The 25553-nt window shown below is 36.6% G+C and overlaps 2 protein-coding genes across 3 annotated transcripts; one reads left to right on the top strand and one right to left on the bottom strand.

Annotated features, from left to right (window-relative positions):
• Positions 1–17393: 17393 nt before the first annotated feature.
• LOC145111354 (uncharacterized) lies at positions 17394–19924 on the bottom strand. 2 transcript variants are annotated; one of them, XM_079047638.1, is made up of 2 exons: positions 19718–19924; positions 17394–18738 (listed from the first exon to the last, which is right to left on the bottom strand). In XM_079047638.1, exon 2 carries the CDS (start codon positions 18696–18698, stop codon positions 17526–17528), a length of 1173 nt encoding a protein of 390 aa, XP_078903764.1. In that variant the 5' UTR covers positions 18699–18738; positions 19718–19924; the 3' UTR covers positions 17394–17525. The 2 variants fall into 2 exon arrangements, with proteins under 2 accessions (XP_078903764.1, XP_078903765.1); XM_079047639.1 differs by having other exon boundaries at positions 19781–19924.
• A 3524-nt stretch (positions 19925–23448) lies between these two features.
• Positions 23449–24884, top strand: LOC145116276 (uncharacterized). The gene is made up of 3 exons (XM_079052630.1): positions 23449–23689; positions 23836–23954; positions 24674–24884. The coding sequence occupies exons 1-3, from the start codon at positions 23526–23528 to the stop codon at positions 24691–24693; spliced, it is 303 nt and encodes a 100-aa protein (XP_078908756.1). The 5' UTR covers positions 23449–23525; the 3' UTR covers positions 24694–24884.
• The last annotated feature ends 669 nt before the right edge of the window (positions 24885–25553 follow it).

The raw sequence follows: 25553 nt of genomic DNA, 5'->3' as shown, positions 1-25553 counted from the left end.
TTTCAACCTCAAGAACTTGATTTCTCTCTCAACTATCATCCGATTTTTACTCTTAGATCTTCAAGATTGTAAGTGTTCTTCCCTTGAATCATTGATACATCTCATTATCTAGTATCACCCTTTGATTTCATCCATTAACTTCATCTTTTGGGTTTGATCTTCAAGATCACCAAGAACACCAAGAACACCTACTAAGTTCTTGGACTTCAAACACCCCTAAAGGCTTCTAAACTTGTAAGTACCTTCCTATGTGTATTACTTACTAGTTATGCTACTTGAAATCATCCAATATCCAAGATCAAAGAGAGTTTACGGCCAGGAGCATCTCCCTTGGCCGTAAACCCTTGTTAAGGCTTCTAATTGGACATAAACTCTTCTTTAAGGCTTGGATTGGGTCTAGAACACTTCCATGATGTTTGTAAGACCTTAAATAACCTCTTTGGCACAAGACTTCATGAGTTTACGGTCGTAAACTCTTAGGTCCGTAAACCCTATGGCCGTAAACTCAAGGGTCGTGAACACCTTGGCCATAAACACCATAGTGTGGCCTTAAACTCCTTAGATGCAATCCTTTGTGATTATAACACTTCCATATAAGTGTTTCCTAGTTCCTAAGGTGTGTTCCTTGCATGATTAGTTGTATAAACACTAATTATATACACATATGTGTCTTTATATGCTTATTAGGATCCGTTGTGCTCAAGTCTTCACTTGGCACTTAGCATCCTACAAATCGATCTTTCATTCGTACCACTCACTGCAGGTGAGTTCATACCCCTTAATTTACCCTTTTAAATGATTTTAAATGCTTTTATATGGGGGGGGATACAAGTAGAAACATCATAGTTATTATATCAATCACATGTGATTAATAACTATCAAACATAAGGATTTCTTATACTTCAAACTGTGTTATCAATCAAATTGCTTCAAATCGTTTTACAAACTATTTTATATGCAAAAATCTTTATAAAAATATTTTAAAACTTATATTTTGTCAAAAGCATATCTATATAGATATAGTTATATAAGTAGGATTGAAAGGACTTAGGACTGATAGCTCGCCTTACTTCCTGTTCCTTGTTTGGTTGTGGACTTAGGGTATCGGTTGTTCGTCCGAAGGTCGTTTAAATCTTAGTTATATATTATGTGTATGTATATAGATATAGAAGTTCTTCATTCAGTTCAATACCTTTGGGTAGCAAAGGGTACAAACATGTTCATTCATACAAACAACATTGCTAGTAAACTATAATAGGTATAGTTTAGGAAGTCACTAATACTATTACTAGAACAATGAAACACACAAAGAGTCAGTTCATACATGAGTCAGTACATACTATAACGAGAGACAATACTCACTATAAAGAGAAACAGATAGAGCATACTATAACGAGAAACAATACTCACTATAAAGAGAAACAATACATACTACACACTATACACTAGAGAACATACTACATACTAGACAGAGAGAACATACACTACACTAGTACATACTATACAAATACAAGAATATTATAACATTAATGTGAGATACTACTTCATGGCTCGGCATATAATGTTGTGTCACGTTTTGTACCCAGAGTCTCCTGGAGGGAGAGCGTGAATTTGTGTATAGATCTATACAGGACTGACCCTCCCACACCTTGCTGCTAGCTACAATGGGACCTGCAGGTCTACGGGTGACGAATGTCATATCAATTCGACGTCTCGAACGTCGTGTTATACTATTCAATCAAGTATGGTTACAATCATATCACATTTTACCCTAATTAACTAACAAGTTTAAAGGTAGTTAGTACATTAGTAGTTACCTAGATAAAACTACAGTACATCTTTATTTTCCCATTTCATTCACATTGTGATCTTCTCACATAAACGGTAATGAGAAACTATATTTTGGTAATGATAGTCATACTTGGGGAAAACTCATACTTTTACAAAAGAACAAACATAGAGAACAGTTGAGTCTTGGTAGAAGACTACTTTAGTAGAAAATATAGGATTTTCTAGGAAGTTTACAAACATTTACATCAAACACTTACAAACTTTTACATCAAACATTTACAACTACTTACTTCAAACTTATACAAACAACGACACTAAAATATTTATGAACTCACCAGCTTTAATGCTGATCTACGCTTTCAAAATAACTTGTATTCTCAGGTCGCCAGTAGACAGGTACCGATGATCAGGTTTTGAGAAGATGGAGCACACTCAAGACTCATCTCTTATTTTGATTATTCATTTTGGTGTCGTATAAACTTCAGAACACACTTGTATTAAAACTATACTATTAATGCAATGGATGATGTTGTTGCTTGTTTACTATTATGCATTGTTGTGATACTGTACATGACGTCCTCCGCCCCCGAACGTTTCCGTCGTTCCGGTTTTGGGGTGTGACGGATTGGTATCAGAGCATTGTTTATAGTGAATTGGGTATATCAACCCATAAAAGATATACAACTATAAACACAACAGGATTAAATACTCTGACCAAGAGTTTATACTTTTAAATAATAAAATATTTAACCGAAGTATACATACCTGCATTCTTACTAAAATCAGTGTCACTAGGACAGAACAAAAGTATTACGATTGTTGGACAGCACAAGTAGGCTTGGGGACATATAATCAGATCTGGGAGTGATATAGCCTGATCAACTATATCTTTCCGAGAAGTGATTAGCATGTGCCTGGGAATGGTTGTGGTGTTGCAGCAAGTCTAAAAACTTACCAACACTACTACAATGAAAACATTAGAACCGAACATAAACTTAAAATACTATAGGAGTATTTTGTGTTACTATAATTACTTATGTGCAAACTAAAAAGGTCTTTATTAGTATGTCAATAGTTGCTGAGTGGATACACTAAGGTTATATGTGACTAGGATGATATAGACTTAGAATCTGTGATCTTTGCTTTACTTCCTGTTCCTTATTTGGTTGTGGGCTTAGAGTTAGGGTCACTTATTCGAAGGTCTATCCTGTTTTGGTTACATATGACTGGTATGCACTACGCAAATGTTGGAGTAACTGGTAAGGATCATCTTATAATTATATTAATTTAGTACGTCTATTAATTATTTCTTTTACCCCTATTCTCGCGTAGATAACATGGCTGGATTCCATATCCCCGGAGACTCGTACTTTCCCAACCAAGGCGACGGTGGATGGCTCGATGTAGACCCAGAAGAGGAACCTGCAATTCCACTGGATGATGATTTTGCTGAGAACTTCCCGGAGGATTCTGACTCCGAGCCAGAAGTCAACGATCAACCCCTGGTAGCTCCAAACCCAAATCCAAACCCACGTCAGGCTTTTCAAGGCCCGACGCCTCTGTGGGTGGAAAGTCTGGAGACATGGAGCCAGGAACAGGGTCAACCCATTCCCTACAATGGAGACAGAAGCTTCTATAACGTGAGTGAAGGAGGCTCAACGGACAGAGTCCTGCCTATTCTAGTCCGCAGAGTTGCTCATAATGAGATACAGGGTAAGACAGCCCTCAATCGAATTGCGGAACTTGATGCCAACACAGGGATCAACACTATCCGCATTCATCGGCTGGAAGATGCTCGTGAGAGAGCTGAAAGATACAATGAGTCTCTACTGCAAGCACTAGCTGATACAAGGGCTGAAGTCATAGAACATCGCGTGCGCCATCGAGTGTACGAGCGACGCCTTCTTGACTTGGAGCGTCAGCTGGCTGACTTAAGGGTTCGCCCAAGGGGTTCCCGTCGTCAGTAAGGGATGCTCTGCTCATCCCTTTTCTTTTGGATTAAGGATTAGCATTCCTATCTATGATCTAAGTAGCACTCTTTCCCTATAATTTCCTGTTATCTTAAGACTTTGAACTTTCGGTCGATAGGTCTTTATTCTTTGAAAATTTTCTTATCTTGGTTTGATGTAGGACCTACTTCTAGGTCATTTTCCTGAACTTGTTACATCTGTAATACCAGTAATATTGATGGATATATAATCTAATGGAAATCAATATCCAACTGCTTTCATCTTTTTAGTTCTAGAGCTCGATTTAATCATACTTCTATCTGTGTTGTTGGGCTATGGAGTGTTAGTCCATGAGTCACTCTCATCATTCTCTCTATTTAATTCTTACCAATATCGTCATCTTTGTGATCTTATAGCTTCAAGATGCCTCCACGTCGATCAACGAGGCGCGCTACTCCAATAACTCCAAATCAAACACCTCATCCTCCTCCTCAATACAACCCAGCAGCCATCCAAGCTGCTGTGAATGCGGCTGTTACGGCATCCCTAGCTCAATTCAACTCAACCGGTACCAGCGGGAGTGGACCTAATGTGCCTCCCACCCCAGTTGAAACTCCAGTGCGCTCTAGGGAGTGCTCGTACAAGGAATTCACCAGCTGCAAACCCAGGGACTTCAATGGAACTGGCGGAATCATTGCCCTCTCGCAATGGTTCGAGAAGACGGAGTCGATCTTTGAGATCTGCTCCTGTCCGGAAAGGAGCAAGGTAAAATTTTCCGTCTGCACCTTCGCGGACCGAGCTCTGACGTGGTGGAACAGCCATGTCAAGTCACTATCCCTAATATTGGCGAATGCTATCGGCTGGGAAGCTCTTAAGGAGCTTATGATCGAGGAATACTGCCCGAGGGGCGAAGTTCAGAAGTTGGAGCAGGAACTCTGGAGCCTAACCATGAAGGGCTCCGACATAGTTTCCTACACTGTCAGATTCAGCGATTTGGTAGCGCTATGTCCGGGAATGGTCCCTTCTGAGGCGAAGAAGGTGGAAAGGTACATCTGGGGGTTGGTGCCTCCATTTCAGGGGAATGTCCTAGCTTCCAACCCCACTACCTTCGATAGTGCCAAGCGATTGGCACAAAGGCTCATTGACCATGGGGTCCGAACCCCGTCAGCAACAACAACCCTAGCCATCTCAGAGCCCTCCAAAGCCGCTGACAACAAGTGGAAATTCTGGGATGACAAGAAGAAGAAAGCTGCCAAAAAGCAGCAGGTCGTAGCTGTTCATGCTGCGATAGCGCCTACTGCTGCTGCACCAACGAAGTAGTATGTTGGAAGCTTGCCTAAGTGCAACAAATGCAGCTTCCACCACAATGGACCCTGCCGAGAAATACAGTGCTCTAACTGCAACAGGAAGGGGCACACTGCCCGTTTATGCAAGGCTCCGACAAAGCCAATCACCCAAGTCCCCGGCGTTGGTGTGGGCCAAGCTTGCTACGGTTGTGGCGAGGTGGGCCACTACAAGAGGAACTGCCCGAAGGCAGGGAATGCCGGTGGAGTGGGAAGAGTTTTGGCTATATGCCACGAGGAAGCGGTTGCCGACCCCACAGTGGTCACTGGTACGTTTCTCCTCGATAACTCTTATGCATGCATTCTGTTTGATAGTGGAGCGGAGAGGAGTTTCGTGAACCAGAAATTTGCTCACTTGCTTAAACATAAATCGCATGCACTTAAAGAACCGTTCACCGTAGAAATGGCTAACGGGAAAACAGAGAGCACTAGCTGCATATACATAGGATGTACACTAACATTAGATAGCCATTCATTTCCAATCGACCTCATGTCGGTCTCAATTAAAAGTTTTGACATCATAATCGGCATGGATTGGTTGAGTTCTCATCGTGCCGACATCATGTGTTACGAAAAGGTTGTTCGTCTTAATCTGCCGTCTAGCGAAACCCTCATTATCTACGGCAACAAACCCGGCACCAACCTTCGCCTCATCTCGAGCATTCAAGCCCATAAATTCTTGCGAAAGGAATGTCGCGCATTCCTTGCTCATGTTGTCGATGTGAGCCAAGAGACGAAGGACCTAAAGAACATTCAAGTAGTACGGGATATTCCCGACATCTTTCCAGAAGAACTCCCAGGATTACCTCCGCAACGTCAAGTCGAGTTCAGAATCGACTTAGTTCCAGGGGCTACCCCAATAGCCAAATCGCCCTATCGTCTAGCACCAGCTGAGATGCAGGAGCTATCCGGTCAACTGAACGAATTGCTCAGCAAGGGCTTTATCAGACCAAGCTTCTCACCCTGGGGAGCACCGATCTTGTTCGTCAAGAAGAAAGACGGATCGTTCCGTATGTGCATCGACTATAGAGAACTGAACAAACTGATCCTCAAAAATCGTTACCCTCTGCCTCGCATAGACGATCTGTTCGATCAACTTCAAGGGGCGAACTTCTTTTCAAAGATAGACCTGAGGTCCGGGTATCACCAGTTACGAGTGCTAGGGGAGGATGTTCCGAAGACAGCCTTCCGAACTCATTATGGACACTACGAGTTTGAAGTGATGCCGTTCGGATTGACCAATGCGCCCGCAGTATTCATGGACTTAATGAATAGGGTGTGTCGTCCTTACTTGGATCATTTCGTCATTGTCTTCATCGATGACATACTTATCTACTCTCGTAGTAAGGAGGAGCATAATCAACATCTGCGACAGTTCTTGGAAATGCTGCGATCTGAGAAGCTTCATGCGAAGTTCTCAAAATGCGAATTTTGGATCCGAAGAGTCGAATTCTTAGGGCACGTGGTTAGCGAAGAGGGAATTCACGTGGACCCTTCCAAAATCAAAGCCATTGAGAACTGGTCAGCACCGAAGACGCCTACAGAAATTCGTCAATTTCTAGGCCTCGCTGGCTACTATCGCAGGTTCATTCAGAACTTCTCACGGATTGCGAAACCGCTTACGACATTGACCCAGAAGGGCGTGGCCTTTGACTGGGAAGAGAAGCAAGAGAAAGTGTTCCAAACGCTAAAGCGAGCCTTATGCACTGCACCGATATTGTCCCTCCCCGAAGGGATAGAAGACTTTGTGGTTTATTGCGATGCATCCAATCAAGGGCTCAGCTGTGTTTTGATGCAACGAGGTAAGGTCATCGCCTATGCCTCAAGACAGCTGAAGACACATGAGGTCAACTACACCACACACGATCTTGAGTTAGGAGTGGTAGTGTTTGCTCTGAAGATCTGGAGACACTACCTGTATGGTACAAAAAGCACTATCTTTACAGACCACAAAAGCCTTCAACATATTTTCGACCAGAAGGAGCTCAACATGAGACGATGACGGTGGGTCGAGCTACTCAGTGATTACAAATGCGAAATTCGTTATCATCCCGGCAAGGCCAACGTAGTAGCTGACGCCTTGAGTCGGAAAGAATACTCTAGTCGTAGAGTCAAATCATTGACTATGACTATCCGTTCACACTTGTCCACACAAATTAAGGAAGCTCAGCTCGAAGCTTTGAAACCTGAAAATGTGGCGGGTGAATCCCTTAGAGGGATGGATAAAAACTTGGAAGTCAAGGGTGGAGGAGCCTTATATCTCGTGGATCGGATATGGACACCGAAACACGGTGGTTTCAGAGATTTGGTCATGACCGAAGCTCACAACACTCGATATTCCGTCCACCCAGGTTCAGATAAGATGTATCTGGATCTTAAAAAGTTATACTGGTGGCCTAACATGAAAGCAGAGATTGTTACCTTCGTAAGTAAATGCCTTACTTGCGCCAAGGTTAAGGTCGAATACCAGAAACCATCAGGTTTACCTCAGCAACCAGAGATACCTGAATGGAAGTGGGAGCGGATCACGATGGACTTCATAACAAAGTTGCCCAAGACAACGGGTGGTCTCGATACCATATGGGTGATCGTAGACAGGTTAACAAAGTCCGTACACTTCCTGCCGATCAAAGAAACTGACAAGATGGAGAAGCTAACAAGAACATACAATAAGGAGATAGTACGACTGCATGGTGTTCCCATATCCATTATCTCTGATAGAGATAGTAGATTCACTTCGAGGTTCTGGCAGTCGCTACAAAGTTCCCTAGGAACTAGGTTGGACATGAGTACAGCCTACCATCCACAAACCGACGGACAGAGTGAGAGGACTATTCAAACTTTGGAAGATATGTTGCGAGCCTGCGTGATAGACTTTGGGAAGGCATGGGATACTCATTTACCCCTTGTCGAGTTTTCCTACAACAATAGTTATCACACGAGCATAAAGGCTGCTCCATTTGAAGCCCTCTATGGCCTCAAGTGCAGATCCCCTTTGTGCTGGGCTGAGGTGGGCGACACGCAGTTAGCTAAAGGACGAGTTCCTGACAGTACTCTCACGGGTCCGGAAATCATTCGGGAAACGACAGAGAAGATCGTTCAGATTCGTGAACGATTGAAAGCCTCTAGAGACCGACAGAAAAGCTACGCAGACAAGAGAAGGAAACCGTTAGAATTCCAGGTGGGCGACCGTGTTCTATTGAAGGTCTCACCTTGGAAGGGCTTGATACGCTTCGGAAAGCGTGGAAAGCTAAATCCAAGATACGTAGGGCCTTTCGCGAACTACCTCGCGAACTCAGTAATGTACATTCTACTTTCCACGTCTCGAACTTGAAAAAGTGTCTGTCCGACGAGACTCTTGTAATCCCACTCGACGAGATCGAGATCAACGAGAGCCTCAACTTCGTAGAAGAACCTGTAGAGATCATGGACCGAGAGGTCAAGCAAACGAAGCAAAGCCGCACCCCGATAGTGAAGGTTCGCTGGAATGCCAAACGAGGACCTGAATTCACTTGGGAGCGCGAGGATCAAATGAAACTGAAATATCCTCATCTTTTCGTTTAGTTATTTGTAATAGCTTATTCTTTAAACTCCAATTTCGGGACGAAATTCTCTCTAACGGGGGGATGATGTGACAACCCGAAATTTCTATCTTGAATAGTTGTTCAAATCAATCAAGGTTGGACTCATTTTTCTATCTTCTAGCATTGTTTAGAGTCAATTAAAGCGTTTTAAGCCTAGTACATCCAAGAAATGAGTGTTAGAAAGTATCTGGTTGAGTCCATTGTGCACCAAGCAAGCCATAAACTTCATCATGTGGAGTTTACAGCCACATCCCATGAGTTTACGGCCGTAAACTCAAGGTGGCCGCAAACTCATGCCTTATACATGATGTTCTTTCATTTCTTCCTCATTATTCACCATTTCAACCTCAAGAACTTGATTTCTCTCTCAACTATCATCCGATTTTTACTCTTAGATCTTCAAGATTGTAATTGTTCTTCCCTTGAATCATTGATACATCTCATTATCTAGTATCACCCTTTGATTTCATCCATTAACTTCATCTTTTGGGTTTGATCTTCAAGATCACCAAGAACACCAAGAACACCTACTAAGTTCTTGGACTTCAAACACCCCTAAAGGCTTCTAAACTCGTAAGTACCTTCCTATGTGTATTACTTACTAGGTATGCTACTTGAAATCATCCAATATCCAAGATCAAAGAGAGTTTACGGCCAGGAGCATTTCCCTTGGTCGTAAATCCTTGTTAAGGCTTCTAGTTGGACATAAACTCTTCTTTAAGGCTTGGATTGGGTCTAGAACACTTCCATGATGTATGTAAGACCTTAAATCACCTCTTTGGCACAAGACTTCATGAGTTTACGGTTGTAAACTCATAGGGCCGTAAACCCTATGGTCGTAAACTCAAGGGCCGTGAACACCTTGGCCGTAAACACCATAGTGTGGCCTTAAACTCCTTAGATGCAATCCTTTGTGATTATAACACTTCCATATAAGTGTTTCCTAGTTCCTAAGGTGTGTTCCTTGCATGATTAGTTGTAAAAACACTAATTATATACACATATGTGTCTTTATATGCTTATTAGGATCCGTTGTGCTCAAGTCTTCACTTGGCACTTAGCATCCTACAAATCGATCTTTCATTCGTACCACTCACTGCAGGTGAGTTCATACCCCTTAATTTACCCTTTTAAATGATTTTAAATGCTTTTATGGGGGGGAATACAAGTAGAAACATCAAAGTTATTATATCAATCACATGTGATTAATAACTATCAAACATAAGGATTTCTTATACGTCAAACTGTGTTATCAATCAAATTGCTTCAAATCGTTTTACAAACTATTTTATATGCAAAACTCTTTATAAAACTATTTTAAAACTTATATTTTGTCAAAAGCATATCTATATAGATATAGTTATATAAGTAGGATTGAAAGGACTTAGGACTGATAGCTCGCCTTACTTCCTGTTCCTTGTTTGGTTGTGGACTTAGGGTATCGGTTGTTCGTCCGAAGGTCGTTTAAATCTTAGTTATATATTATGTGTATGTATATAGATATAGAAGTTCTTCATTCAGTTCAATACATTTGGGTAGCAAAGGGTACAAACATGTTCATTCATACAAACAACATTGCTAGTAAACTATAATAGGTATAGTTTAGGAAGTCATTAATACTATTACTAGAACAATGAAACACACAAAGAGTCAGTTCATACATGAGTCAGTACATACTATAACGAGAGACAATACTCACTATAAAGAGAAACAGATAGAGCATACTATAACGAGAAACAATACTCACTATAAAGAGAAACAATACATACTACACACTATACACTAGAGAACATACTACATACTAGACAGAGAGAACATACACTACACTAGTACATACTATACAAATACAAGAATATTATAACATTAATGTGAGATACTACTTCATGGCTCGGCATATAATGCTGTGTCACGTTTTGTACCCAGAGTCTCCTGGAGGGAGAGCGTGAATTTGTGTATAGATCTATACAGGACTGACCCTCCCACACCTTGCTGCTAGCTACAGTGGGACCTGCAGGTCTACGGGTGACGAATGTCATATCAATTCGACGTCTCGAACGTCGTGTTATACTACTCAATCAAGTATGGTTACAATCATATCACATTTTACCTTAATTAACTAACAAGTTTAAAGGTAGTTAGTACATTAGTAGTTACCTAGATAAAACTACAGTGCATCTTTATTTTCCCATTTCATTCACATTGTGATCTTCTCACATAAACGGTAATGAGAAACTATATTTTGGTAATGATAGTCATACTTTGGGAAAACTCATACTTTTACAAAAGAACAAACATAGAGAACAGTTGAGTTTTGGTAGAAGACTACTTTAGTAGAAAATATAGGATTTTCTAGGAAGTTTACAAACACTTACAAACTTTTACATCAAACATTTACAACTACTTACTTCAAACTTATACAAACAATGACACTAAAATACTTATGAACTCATCAGCTTTAATGCTGATCTACGCTTTCAAAATAACTTGTATTCTCAGGTCGCCAGTAGACAGGTACCGATGACCAGGTTTTGAGAAGATGGAGCACACTCAAGACTCATCTCTTATTTTGATTATTCATTTTGGTGTCTTATAAACTTCAGAACACACTTGTATTAAAATTATACTATTAATGCAATGGATGATGTTGTTGCTTGTTTACTATTATGCATTGTTGTGATACTGTACATGACGTCCTCCGCCCCCGAACGTTTCTGCCATTCCGGTTTTGGGGTGTGACACATAGTGTTCAACTGCTTTGGACAGTTAATCTGAGTTTTGGATGGTTGAAATCTTCCTAAAAGAGGTTTTGATCGGACATGTATCAGACTAGAAATGGCATGTGAGCGGAATGAATTTTTGTAATTGCCAACGTTTTTGCATCGCGATGATCGCCTCTTAGCGCCTCGATGTCGGGTTTTCGTGTTGACCAGGATCACGACCTTTTGAATTTTAGTGGTGTGACTTATAATCCCTAGTGGCGCAAAATACACGCTATGTTGTTTATTTTCTTATTCGAATCTCATTTCTGATCAGGATCTTATGTGTTTTTTAGGGGATTAATTGTTTCCTGGAGAGTGATTTCCTTTGTTTATTGTTTCCCAAAACATAGACTTGAGGTGAGTCAATCCTTATTACAATTCTAGTACTTTGTTAGGGAAATCTTATATCTTAGGATGAGTTAACTGATTCTAGGATGATATATGAAGTGTTTGTTGTTATTTGTGTATGATGTGTGTGTTGGAAATGTTTATATCCTACTGTGGAAGGAGTGTTTAGGATGTATTGTATATTACGTACTTTGCATGATGTTTTGGTGTGAATTGTGTTGATAGTTTCATGTTAGTGTGAGGCATATGAATGGATTGTGTTTTGTAATGTTATATATGCTATATTTTTATGTAAAATCAAGTTGTTTATGATGTTAAGACAATGCATGCTAATGATGTGATATGCTTAAACATTATGATAATGTATTAGGTATGTTTATACAGTGATGTATTATGTAATAATTAAACGAGGAAAATTATGCATAACAATATGGAATGAGAATGGTTCTTTGTATACAGTTATACATAATTATAAATACGGGGGAATATACATAAAGGGGCAACGGATAATGTTGGCTCTAAGAGGAAAGCCAACTAGTGTTAGCACTATGAGGGAAGCCGATTAGTGTTGAATTTAGGAGAAAAGTCGGTTAGTTTTGACTCTATGAAGAAATTCACTTAGTATTTACTCTACGAGGAAATTCAATCAATTTTAGATCTACGAGGAAAGCCAATCGAATGATTTTTCTAGACGACTAATTCGACACATGGTTCACCAAAGATAGGTGAACGGGAGTGATGTTGGATCTATGAGGAAATTCGGCAAAAACATCATGTGGGATTTGTGAGGTGTATCATGATGAATTTGGAAACGCTTGTACCAATCCTTAATGACAACGTGGAATACCTTTATTAATCAACATCAGAGTATCAAACAATGTGAAATGGAATACCATGTCTTGGGTGAGAGTCGCACCTCACCTCGTGTATTGGTCCAATCGGCCTGGCTAGTAGTGAACTGGGTATTCTTTTGTGGGTGAGTGGGGTAGAAACTCAATTAGTGATGTAGATACCCATATACAATGATGATTTAATAATAATAGTAATTACAATAAAGAACGATGACTAGTAATTACAATGATGAATTAATAATAATATTAATTACAAAGAGGAATGGGGAAAAGTAATTACAATAATGAATTATTATTAACAGTAATTACAAAGAGGAATGAGAATAAGTAATTACTATAATGATGGCGAAAAACAATATTAATGATTTAAATGATGTAAGTGATGATAACGGTGATTAACATTTAAAATATTATAGTGAAGAGCAATGATGAATAATTACAAGATGGATAATGATAGGTAATTATAACGAAGATTAATATGAAGGTTATTATGAACATAATATGGTGTTGATTGTATGAAGTATGTTATGTTATGCAATGTGTGAATTTTATTACATGTAATGTGATGATTGATTGAGCCGTTGTGGGATATGCAATTTTTTATTAACATTGCTGACACTTGTTCTTTTCTTGTTGCATTTGCCTTGCATTGGTTCAGGTGCTCTAAGAGTCTGGTGGTGAAATTAGGTTACTTTGGTTAGTTATGTTTTGGTATTATATTTTGTAGTCGATGCCTCATTGGACATTTTTTTGATGGATATTTCATTTCCTTTTAGATTTGACAAACTTAAACTATTTTGGGGGATTCGTCTAGTTCTAATAAAAGAATAGTTTTTGTACACATGTTACTTTTCTATGCCTCCAATGTTTTCATTTTCATGCTCATTCCAATTACTTATCTAATTTCCATTTTACCCTTTTTTTTTCTTCAAAAATCAGCAAATATTAATGTTATTTCTGTTAAATCATCGGCGTCATTAGTTATATTAGTGATTATCGCATGATATACACACCATATATTTGCTAAATCCATTCCTAAAAATTAAACCATATGGATTTTTCTACAAAAACGTTTCTCGAATCCACTTGCTTGATTAATGCTCCTGAAAAAACCCTACATCACCATCTCTACGTCGACTGATTTTTACATCTCACCAGCACAGTTACATCTCACTGCCATCACGACCACCACTTCCCTTTCTTTATCTCTAAGTCATCGTAAACGACACCAACACTGCTGCTCTACATAGAGGACTGTAATGTCCCAAATTTCAACCAAAATATTTATTTTTAAAGGTGTGTGCGTCATGGTCTATTTGGAGCCTACTCACTCCTATAAGCACAGCCTGAAAACATTTAATCCACAGCTGCAAGCATAAAACTTAGTGGGTTCCCCAAAATATCACATACAACAATATACACATAATACATACAAATAACGGCCTTCAGTACAAAGTTGGTCCTCCCATGGCCTTCAACATAAAGTTGGTCCGCCCCTTTGGCCTTCAACACAAATTTGGTCCGCCCCAAGTATCTTGGCCTTTAGCATATAATATACTTTTTATTTACTTTTATTATCGTTATAGCAATTGGTTTTGCAGACCATTAAACCTTACTCAACCCCCAACCCCATGAAAGGTTGATATTAATTATAATGGTATATTTCCTTAACTTTTTATAATGTAGAGTTGTAACATTCGAGATTATTGATATGTTCTTTTAACCCTTATTGTAAAAAATTCTATTATTTTAGTCCTTAGCTAGTACGCGGGGCGTACTCTATGAGTACACTTAGCGTACTAGCTCATTGATGGATCGTGGATGCACCCACGTACACGGGGCGTACGTAATGCAGGGGCCAACCCTGATTTTTAGGGTTTGTGCCCTATTTAAACAACTCAAGACACCCTTGGACCTCCTAATGAACAACCTCCATCATCAGGAAGAATCTTTAGAAGGAGATAACCAAAAAGAAGAGTGTTTAGGCAAGACTTTGGAATTCGGTGCAAACGGCCAAGGGTTGAAGGTACTCCAAAACAGGATTTGGGTGCCTAAGATGGGAGGAATGGGAGATCTTATCATGGAAGAAGCTCACAATACCATGTACTCTATCCATCCATGCAACACCAAGATGTATAGGGATTTGAAATATTACCAGTGGCAGAAGATGAAACTCGATGTTGCTAAGTATGTGGCTGAGTGTGTGACCTGCACGAGAGTTAAAGCGCAATATCAGAAATCATATGGGAGTTTAGAGCCGCTGCATGTAGCCATGGGTAAGTGGGAAGACATCACCATGGATTTTGTGACTAAACTACCTAGGACAAAGACGTTTTTTTTTGAATAAATGAAAACATCATAAATGGTCCCTGTGGTAGTGAAATGACGAAAACGTCCTTCAGTTAACGGACAAAACTTAACGGAGTTAGCAATAAAGATCAATCTTCAAAAGTTTTGAAAGCACAGGGACCATATATTTTAAACCACGGAGACTAAACTTCAGATCTAGGAAAACCACATTGACCATTTATGATATTTTTTCGACGTTATACATAAGGATAATTACCGTGCCAACTTTTGTCAAAATGAACCATTGATGCAAAATGATAATAATAATAAAATTATAACGACCATTTGAAGGGAAAAAATTTAACCAAAAGGACCATTCGTGAAATTTAGTCTAAATTAAAGTGCAGCAACCATTAATGAATTATATAACAAATAACATAATCCAATCAAATATAGATAATAAAAATACGCTCTATATTGTTACTTTTGACCTTCATGTTACCAAACTTTATGAATAGGGGTACAAACGAGTCGAACCGAGCCCGAGCCTGACCAGGCTCGGCTCAGGCTCATTTAAGTTACATAGGGCTCGAGCTCGAGCCCGACTCGATTCGATCTTTATTTTACTGAGTTCGGCTTGATCTCGTAAAGAGTTATACAAGCTCGGCTCGTTTTTTATGTAATGTGCCTAAATAAGCTCAAGCTTGGTTCGAGCTCGTTGAGAAGCTCGTTTATTAACACCCTAAATTCGTAATTCCCCAAATATATATTTTTTATTTTAATATATAAAAATAATAATAAATTATATTATATATAGGCTCGTTTAGGCTCGCAAACCTAATCAAGCTTAGTAAACATAGGCTCGAGCTCGGTTTGGGCTCGTTTAAAATCGATTTCGAGTCGAGCTTTCAACGAGCCGATCTCGAGTAGCTTACGGGCAGCTTGGCTCGTTTACACCCCTATTCATGAACATTTGTTATTCGATAATAATTACACTTCACATATATCTTGTTAAACGAGTAAGTTCAAGTGATTCTTTTAAGAAGCATTAATTATCATTTTGCATCTTCTATGTATTTTATGGTAACTCTGTGCCAAACATCTTATTTGTTTTATTTATTGGTGTAGAAATGATTTTTGTTTAAAGAAAAAAAAACTATACTCACATTATTATTTATGTAAAAATATAAAATAAATTTTGCAAGTTTCAAGTAACCTGTTGCTACTATCGATTGGAACATTAGGGGCGTGTTCGGCAAAATTAGCTAGTAGCGGATAGCTTGTAGCGGGTAGCGGATAGCTTATAGCGTTTTGTTAAACGCTACATGAAGTAACATTTGGATTTGGAGCGTTTTGTTTAAACTAAACGCTAGAAACTTGTAGTGTCAAACAAAGCTTTCTGTTCAAAATGGAGCGTTTTGTCAAACGCTAGAAGCTAGAAGCTCTCAAAAACTCTGTGCCGAACACGCCCTACATATGCACTACTACAAGTAAAGAAACTTAGAAACATAAATAGGTTATTATTGTTTTAAAAATAAGATTTACTAAAAAGATGAGAATATTTTTCTATTTCTTGATATTTATCTTTTAAATTAAATTAGATAGATGTGTTGGCTTCAATACTAATATTCATCAATGTAAGGTAAACACATTCAAGTAAGGTGTTGTTACTAAGACATCAACAATGTATAAAAGAACTTACAACTACTTTTCAAACACTTTTACACAAATAACAACCACAGTTTCCGACTTCAAGCTTCCAGCTAATTTTACGAAGTTTTACCAGACAATAACATAAACCGCACTGCAACTAAAATTAACCGTAAAAACTGCATAAACCACAACCGCAATAAAAACCGATGGTAATGTTTTCTGTTTTTCAAAAACCGCAAATTTGCGGTGCAGTGCGTTTATTAGTTTTTAAAAACCACAAAAAACTCGCATCGCACCGCATATATTATATACAATTTTTTTATTAATTATTAGTATATTAAATATTAAAAATAAGTTAAGTTTCATGAATAAAAGAAGTATAAAATTCTAGGAGACAAAAGCGTTGATTTTTTGTTATAATTAACTTTGAAAAATGGTGAAATTTGACAATTTAAAAATATCTATTGTTAATTACTAGTGATTTGATATTTTTAAGATATTAGTCTTTTGTAATTTAAGTTAATTGTGTTATACCTTATAGTTTTTTATTATTACAAGTAATATGTTTAAACTCTTAAAACCGTTTGAACTCTAAACTGCGGTTAAAAACCACAAAAAATAACCGCATCAAATCAATGCGGTTAATAACCGAAGCACAAAAAAAAATAAACCGCACCGTAAAAATAACCGTCTAACCGCACCGCAAAAATAACTGCACCAAACGGTTTTGAAAATGGATTAACCGCATGTGCGGTTAGTGGTGGGGTTTTGGCCAATAACCGCACCGCGCTCACCCCTACCAGCCATGACCTTAACCCTCCAAAACTTCTAACAAAACAAAAGTTTTATACCTCACTTCCATAAATCTCCTTATAAAACATCATAGTAACCACTTAACACAAACATAACAAAACTCCACACCAATGGAAACAAATTGCATACATTTTTGGCGACATCATTACACGAGAGGTTTATTGTCCCACTCCTCCCTTACTTCCTCTAAATCGGGGCAATATCGTTGTGACAAAATCTCCACTTGTTCAGAAAACGGCTTGCTTCCATGATGACCAATATGACGAACCATTTGCTCCCATCTTTTTCTACAAACATCACCCGACCTATGCTCAAGAACCCTATCCCACTCCACATCTTCCACACACGAAGCATCAAGATCATAAAGAGCCCTAATCAACCTATAATCATCAACATTACTCCATTTCCCTTCCTCCACAAGAGAAGATGTCAATTGTGAGTACCATTTCTTACAACAAGTCGAATCATTTCGAGTCGATAGCTTCTCACTAATCGCAGTCCAAGGAATATTATCCCTCAACATCCCATGTTTCGACTTCTTCTCTTCCAAAATCACTTTCATTTGTAAATCCAAATTCACCAAATCATATAACCCTTGGTACTCTTCTTGACTCCATCTCCCTCCCTTTTTGTTATCCAATTTGATTCTTCGCCATTTATCCTTAACATGAATCCGATTTTTTCCTAGTTCTTCGGCCACCTTTTTCCAATCGCTTCCGTGTTTTTTATAAGATTTTCGTAGAAATTCGGTTTCTTCTTCGGTCCATTTGCCTTTTTCACCCTGTTCGAATAGGATATGGGCCCGATAGTATATGGCGGAGTGTGGGCGATAGGGGATGCGGGCCCCGATTTGTTTCCAACAGTTTTTTAATTCGGGGTGAGATCGACAATTTAGAATCTTTTTTAAACCTTCTTCTTCTCCACCAAGATCGTGTGACTTTATGTAATCCAAAACAGATTCTTTTACTATTTTGTCTTCTTCTGAAGTAAACCACTTGCCTCGAAGTAAGTTGTTTGTTTTAGTGTTTGTGTTCTCTTTATCTTTATCCGAATTTGGAAAAACGTCTACTTGATCAGAAAAGGTGACTTTCTTGGATTTGTGTTTCTTTTTCTTCTCTTTTCTTGAATCCGGATCATCTTCGGTAGGTTCTTTTTTCCTCTTCTTCTTATCCTTCTTCCGTGAATTATCGTTATTTCCCATATTACCCTTCTCATTTAGAGATTCAATTCCCATATCGCCCTTCTCATGTCGAGCCTCGTTTGTTTCTTTTTCTATCTCCAAAGGCTTGGCATCATCTTTTCTTTCTGATTTGTCCATTTGTAACTTTCTAGTTTCTAAAAGCCTTTTTTACTACCTCCTGCAAGAAATAAAAACAAATAACAAGTACCTTTGAGAATTTATATATTAACACTGAAAATAAAGATAGGAACCACGACTACAATTTGGTAATTTAACTCAAAATAACATTTTTGTTTTAGACCCTAAAGGAAATTAACTGCAGTGAAAAAAGAACAGACTGAAATATTCAGCAGTTCGGTTAAACCAACATAATGTACAAATACGTTATCTGTAGTCCTTTTATAGAAAAATCAGAAAGAAATTTCTTAACACCCTATCTTATTACCAAGTCAACTGGGCTAGTGAGTTGGTTTTCTGATGATGAGGATGAAGGAGGGTATTCATGTCTTTTAAACAAGCGAGAGAGCAAGAGCCGATCTCTATCCCAAGTGGACAAATAAAAAATGCAATTTTTGTCCCATTTGTAAGGCTTTCTTAGCAGATTTGGCCATTTGGGGAAATGAAACTATATTGAAATATAACTATAACCAAAAGCAAAATGTTCATAATGACTAAATGCCATCATAGAAACATATGTGTAGTTCCAAGCAAAGGTGATAACACGAAAAGTTGAACAGACCAAGTTTAAGAATTTTGTTAATTATGTTTTATTTTGATTTCAACAATGTGGGTAGAAATTTTCTTTAGATGTGTCTCGAAGCAAAAAACAATTAACCTATAGAAACCACAACCATTTGTTAAACATAAAGGGCCTGATTCTTTTTGGATTTGTTGTATGGATAAACTATTTATATCTAATTAAATCTGTTATAGATAATGAGAAAAAAAAAAATAAACCTGTTGCAATGGTATCGATATAAAACGTGTATATGGCTGTTTCACTCCTATCGTCTATCAATTCGTGTTAGGATTCTATAATCAATTGATAAATAGGGAAGAACTCCGTATCGACGAAGGCATTAAGAAATCAATGTAATTAGCCATTGGAGAATATAGCATACAGAGATTATTCACAAAATACAAAAAATATAAATTACCTAAAAATAAAGTGAGAAACAGACTTCAGATTTCACAATCGTAAGCTAGTTTAAATTTCATACTTCAGAGTTCGGACGTCAGGCGGGGTGAGTGGGTGGAGGTGCGGTGGCCGGCGGTCAATCGGCTGTGCCCTAGAGGCTTCTTGAACAGAACAGAAGAGAGGGAACTTTTGGGATTTCGCTTTGCCGCTTGGAGAAGTCGCGATATCACGGCTGAATGAAAAATCTGTTTTCAAATTTTTAATTTAATTTTTAAATATTAAAATATGAGAAAATTACAAATTTAACCAAATTATTTAATTACTTTGTGAAAAATAGAAAAAAAAAAAAAAAAAAAAAAAAAACTCAAATTACAAATATAGCCATGAAAATCGCAGATGGATTAAGCCCATCTGCAATTTTAGCATTCCTTCTGCGAACGTACAAGTCGTTAAAGCACAGTCGTGCTTTAGCGACTTGTACGTTCGTAGGTGGTTTTTTTTTTTTCCCGTATAAATACCCAATCTTTGACTGAAATCGCAGATGAACTAAGTTCATTTGTGATTTATTTTCATCCCATCTGCGATTTTGAATTTTTTTTTCATTTTTTTTTATAGTTTTGACTACAAAATTGATAGGGTTTAACTACGAAACAATCTTATTATATATAAAGTTTTACAAAAGATTATAAATTTAGTTCTTATTTCTTTGGAACATTTGTTTAAAACATCTCAAATAAAATAAATTCTTCAACAAAAACTTTGAAAAATATATGAAAAATGAAATCGTCCATAGTGTCTCTAGAGAGAGTTCTCCAAAAAAAAGTTTGAAAAATGAAAGAAGAAAAAAAAATTACGTTTTTATACCCCTGAAAAAGGGGAAATCACAGATGGACGTAAAATCACAGATGGACTGAGTCCATCTGCGAACGTACAAGTCGCTAAAACACAGATATGTTTTAGCGACTTGTACGTTCGCAGATGGACAAGTAAAATCACAGATGGACTGAGTCCATCTGCGATTTTGATGGCTATTTTTGTAATTTGGGTTTTTTGGCTATTTTCTACAAAGTAATTATGGGATTAGGCTATTTTTGTAATTTTCTCTTAAAATATAAAGTATTTAATTAATTAATTATTTACCTATTTAAATTTGGTAATTACACCAAAACTCAAATTATAAATTGAATTTATAATTCGGTTTGGTTTCAAACTTGATTAAAAACTTAATTTAAAATCTCATTTTATCTGCATTTGATTTTTATTTGGTTTTGGTTTTGTTTACTTTTTATGGGGTTACAACTCAAATAACAAATGTCCATCTTTGTAATCAATTAAAAAATTTGCAAGTTAACTTTTTATATTTAACTTGACAAAAAAAACATAAACATGGAAGATTTTATTCTTTTAAATTCACATTTAACTATAAAGCTTTTTAGATAAACATTGAACTCATTTGATACAAACAAAATAACTCATTTTGTTCTTTGTTAGTTTTGTTTATTACTGGGGTGATCATAAATCGATTTAGATTGGTTTTTACCTAAAACTGAACCCAAACCGACAAAACTTTAGTTTCAAAATATTAAACTCAAGCCAAAACCAATGGGTTTAGTTTCTTGGTTTTCGGTTTTCCTCTGTTTGGTTTCGGGTTTAAACCCAAACTAACTTATTTATGGGTTTTGGTTTGGGCTAAGCCAATACCAAAGAGTTCATTATATATAGAATATATTTGCTTGAGTTTGAGCCAAGCTTCAATGTAGGACTCTCATATGGATGATGTGGGAATCGACTAAGTGAAAGTTTAAGAAATCCGTTGTGGGACGCGTTCAAAATAAAAGGTGAGATATATGAGAGGAATAGGATTCAAACATGGGACATGAAGGTTGGAGGACCAAACACTTAACCAGTGGACCAATCTTCTACTTATGTTTTTATCTCATGTAATGAATATATATACATATATTTGATTCGATTTGGGTTTGCTCGGTTTCTTATAAATATAAAAACCGAACCCAAACCAAAATTTTCAGTTCTAATAAATGTTAACCCAAAAAAGACGATTAGGATTTGGTTTCGGTTTTTTAGTTTCAGTTTTGTTGGTTTTTTTAGGTTTTACCCTTTTCCAAATTTTGTTTTGCTCACACCCATATTTATCCATATTTATTGCAGTATCATTCAAATTCTTAACACACTAAACTTAAAGACTAAAAGTGACACTCAACTTAAATCTAGTTGGTGGGGTTTTTCATTACCAAATAAATAATTCATTTTTGTTCCTTTGTTTATTGCAATAGCATTCAAATTCTTAACACAATAAACTAAAAGTGTCAACTAACATGGCTCTAGTTGGTGGGGTTCTTCATTACCAACTAAATAACTCATTTTTTGTTCCTTGTTAGTTTTGTTTATTGCAATAGCCTTTAAATTCTTAACATACTAAACTAAAAGTGTCACCTAACTTGACCCAGGTGGGGTTCCTCCTTAAAAAAAAGTATTAACTATCCTTCACAGCCATTAGTTTTGTCTTAATACAAATGGTCATTAGTTTTACAATCTATTGATGACACTCTCTTTCTAAGTTATGTTAATAAAAGTTATTATATTTAACTATTAAAATTAAATAGTTTTTGACCTAACAGTATTAGGATTTGGTATGTGTCATGTGTCCCTAAGTAAAGATTGAGTATGTGTCCCTAACTAAAGATTGATGAGCAAGCCGACCTATTCTATTACCAGACATAATTGGGGGAAGCTCATCCGAAACTAGAGCTAGAAAGGCCCCATTTGACAACCGTATCTCGTTCGGATGATTCTCTGAAACCCCTTAACTAAGAGAGAGAAAGGCGAAGGGAAGTCGGAAAAGCGTGACAGGTTCAAGTCTTGTTTAAAAAATATATATAAATTTAAAAGTAAGGTTAGTAGATGCGTGTATAAGCCTTAAAAAAAAAACTTTAATTGTTAATAACAAACTAAATTCATGTATAAATCATTTATGCCAATACCTAAGGGACATAAGCAATTAGGTGAGCGTAAGGAATTAGGCTCAAGGGTCAACAACGGTGTCATCTTTTTAAAATATAATCGGGTATTCAGGTTTACCTGATTATATAATTACATACTCGAACTGTAATAAGATCGGGTAAACCGATCACCTAAGTTTCATTACTTGAAATCTGATTAACCCGACCCGGTCTACCTGAATCGTCAACGGGACGTTCAGTTAGTTAAGGTATCAATTATTTTCAACGGATCTAGTGTTGGCGATATATTTAGATTTACACCGATTATTACATAATAAAAATTATAAATCTATCTGATGCCCAACTGAATTAGTTATAAAAAAATATTTGAAAACATTTAAATTAATGTTCTAAACTATTAATAATATCTAATAATTTTGCTGTTAAAATTTGAAAAATCTCCGATAAAATCTTGATATTTTGGGTCAGTTTCAAGTTTAATCATAAAATTTTATTTTTTTAAACAGAAAAGTCTCATTATTTTATATTTTGCCCAAATTAATAAAATAATCCTTATTTTTTTCAATTAAAAATTATAGAATATCATATAAAATTAGATAATCAAAATTTTTTTTTGTTGAAAAAATAAATATTATTATTAACTAGTAAACTCAGCCCAAAATAATAGTATTATTTTATGGGAGATTTTCTTTAAAATATCTAAACTAAAATTCAAAATCAATTTATCAATGTACACGGACAAATGGGCTTTTATCCGACCCGATAGCCATCAACTGTCACAACCAATGTACCAATTGTTCTCGTTTCGAGTCTTTTAACCCAGGGTTTAATTAGGGTTCCATTTTCATGGCGTACTCCAGAGCTGTATCTAGGATCTGCACTCGTCTCCAATCTCTATCTCCCAAATTCACCACCAAGCGCTCCGTTCCTCTTTCACCTGATTCATCATCTTTCCCCAAGTCAACCTGCAAGCCTCAAGTTTCTTCTTCTTCTCATCGACGTACTTCAAGGTTTGTTATCGGCATTTCTTTTAGTAAATTGAGCTGATGTACTACCAGGTTTCAATTTCAAACTTTCTATATGATGTAACATTACAATGCAATCAATTCAGTTGGCAATTCCAAATTTGTTCATTACCTTCGCTATCTTGTGTTAGGTTACCACTTGAGTTGAGCGCTTTGATAACAATGATGCCATTGCATAGTGCCATTGCATCAGCATGCTTAAAATCGGGCTTGTTGATAGAGTCTGAAAGCTGGGGATTAGTCCCTCAAGGTTTGTTTTTTGCCTCTATTTATCATCTGATAGTGTTTGATTTTGAATTCTTGACTCAAACTGTAAGCGGATGAATAATCAATTAACTGGCATTAGAAGAGTATTGATTGATTTGAGGTTTAGATGAGAAATAACTCTTAGTCTTTTACCAAATTTTCAACAAATTATTATACTATCAAATGGATTAAGGTACTTAATCGTAGTTCTTAATGAAAATAGCTTCAATCCCTTTTATCAAATGGATTAAGGTATTTATGTGTAGCTCTATGAGATGTTAGTGCTTTAATCATGAACTCCTTTGGTAATTGTATATACAATATATTGAGGAATTGTACACACGAAAACTCATGCTTTAATCATTCTACCTACAAATTTCGTTGCAAATTTCAGACAGTCCAGCCCTACTATAAAGCATCCTACTTTTATTTCTTTCCGTTACAACACTATATTTCTATCTTTTTGTTATCGAGCCTTGAAAAATCTACCCGACTTTAGCATTGTTCATTCATCGATTTTCTTATAGAAATTGCACATTAATAATTTTGTGCGATTATTGTAGTATAAGTTGTTTTGTATGTGGATGGCATTTCTATAATGGTAGATTTTTAAAATACAATGTTAAACAAATGAATGAAAGTACGTTGCTATTTCTTGCATTTAACTCGGTGTTTTTATAATCAATTATTTGGCTCTAACGGTTTTCATGGTTGATATTTCAGGCAAGTCAATGCCTTTATGAGACAATTTTGTGGCTTCTTTGGGTCTGTAGGAGAAGGAACGTCATAGGTCAAGCAAGTTTCTTCTTTTGACATGTAATACAGGATCAAATTTCATAAGTTTTCAAATTTTCTATTTAGTATTTTCCATCAATTTGAATTGGTTGTTCGTTGTTGTTTGTTTATTGAAAAATAAAACATGAAGTTGTAGAAAGCATCATGTCGAATTTTCTTCATCTTGTCACATTTTTGTTTTTGAAAACATTCATGGAAAGTGTAAACACGAAATATCCAAATTGAACCAAAATACGTGATATAATTTTTTTCAAAAAATAGAAACTATAATTTTTCCCAAAAGAATATAACCAAGTTTTAAAGGATTTTGATAAATCGAAAAACTACTGCAATTATTAGGGCAATTTACTAATATTTGAAGTCATGCTTTTTTGACAAGAGATACGAACTTACGAAGAAAGACTAATAAAAAACTCAAAGAGAAGCTTAAATGCAGATTAGACAACGGGAGTTGATTTATGAATTTTTGTAGTGTTTACATATAATGGTAAAATATAATTAGTTTTGTACTTTTTTATGTATGTTGTATGAAGTAGTAAACTTGTACAACTATGTAGTAATTTATTAGTCAAATTCCATAAAAACTAAAACTAATGTAGTTTGATCTTTTTTAATAACCCAAAGAATGCTTTTATACTTTTTTATGCATGTTGTATGAAGTAGTAAATCTGTACAAGTATGTAGTATTTTCTTTAGTCAAATTCCAAGAATCACATCAGATAATTAGATAATCCGTTGATGAAATCAAACATGGTCGATCAAAATTATTAAAAATTATAAATAGATATGAATATAAATTATAAATAAA

This window comes from Lactuca virosa, chromosome 5 (assembly GCF_052849685.1).
Source record: "Lactuca virosa cultivar CGN04683 chromosome 5, Lactuca_virosa_CGN04683_v6, whole genome shotgun sequence".
NCBI lineage: Eukaryota > Viridiplantae > Streptophyta > Magnoliopsida > Asterales > Asteraceae > Lactuca > Lactuca virosa.
The sequence above is the reverse complement of the archived record's forward strand: the minus strand, read 5'-3'. Positions and strand labels throughout refer to the sequence as shown.

Bases quoted from the DNA above. Each gene is read 5' to 3' on its own strand.
- LOC145111354 (XM_079047638.1), bottom strand. From the start codon at position 18,698: ATGGACAAATCAGAAAGAAAAGATGATGCCAAGCCTTTGGAGATAGAA.
- LOC145116276 (XM_079052630.1), top strand. From the start codon at position 23,526: ATGGCGTACTCCAGAGCTGTATCTAGGATCTGCACTCGTCTCCAATCT. The intron at 23,690-23,835 runs GTTTGTTATCGG...ATCTTGTGTTAG, and splicing joins TCTCATCGACGTACTTCAAG to GTTACCACTTGAGTTGAGCG. The intron at 23,955-24,673 runs GTTTGTTTTTTG...TTGATATTTCAG, and splicing joins CTGGGGATTAGTCCCTCAAG to GCAAGTCAATGCCTTTATGA.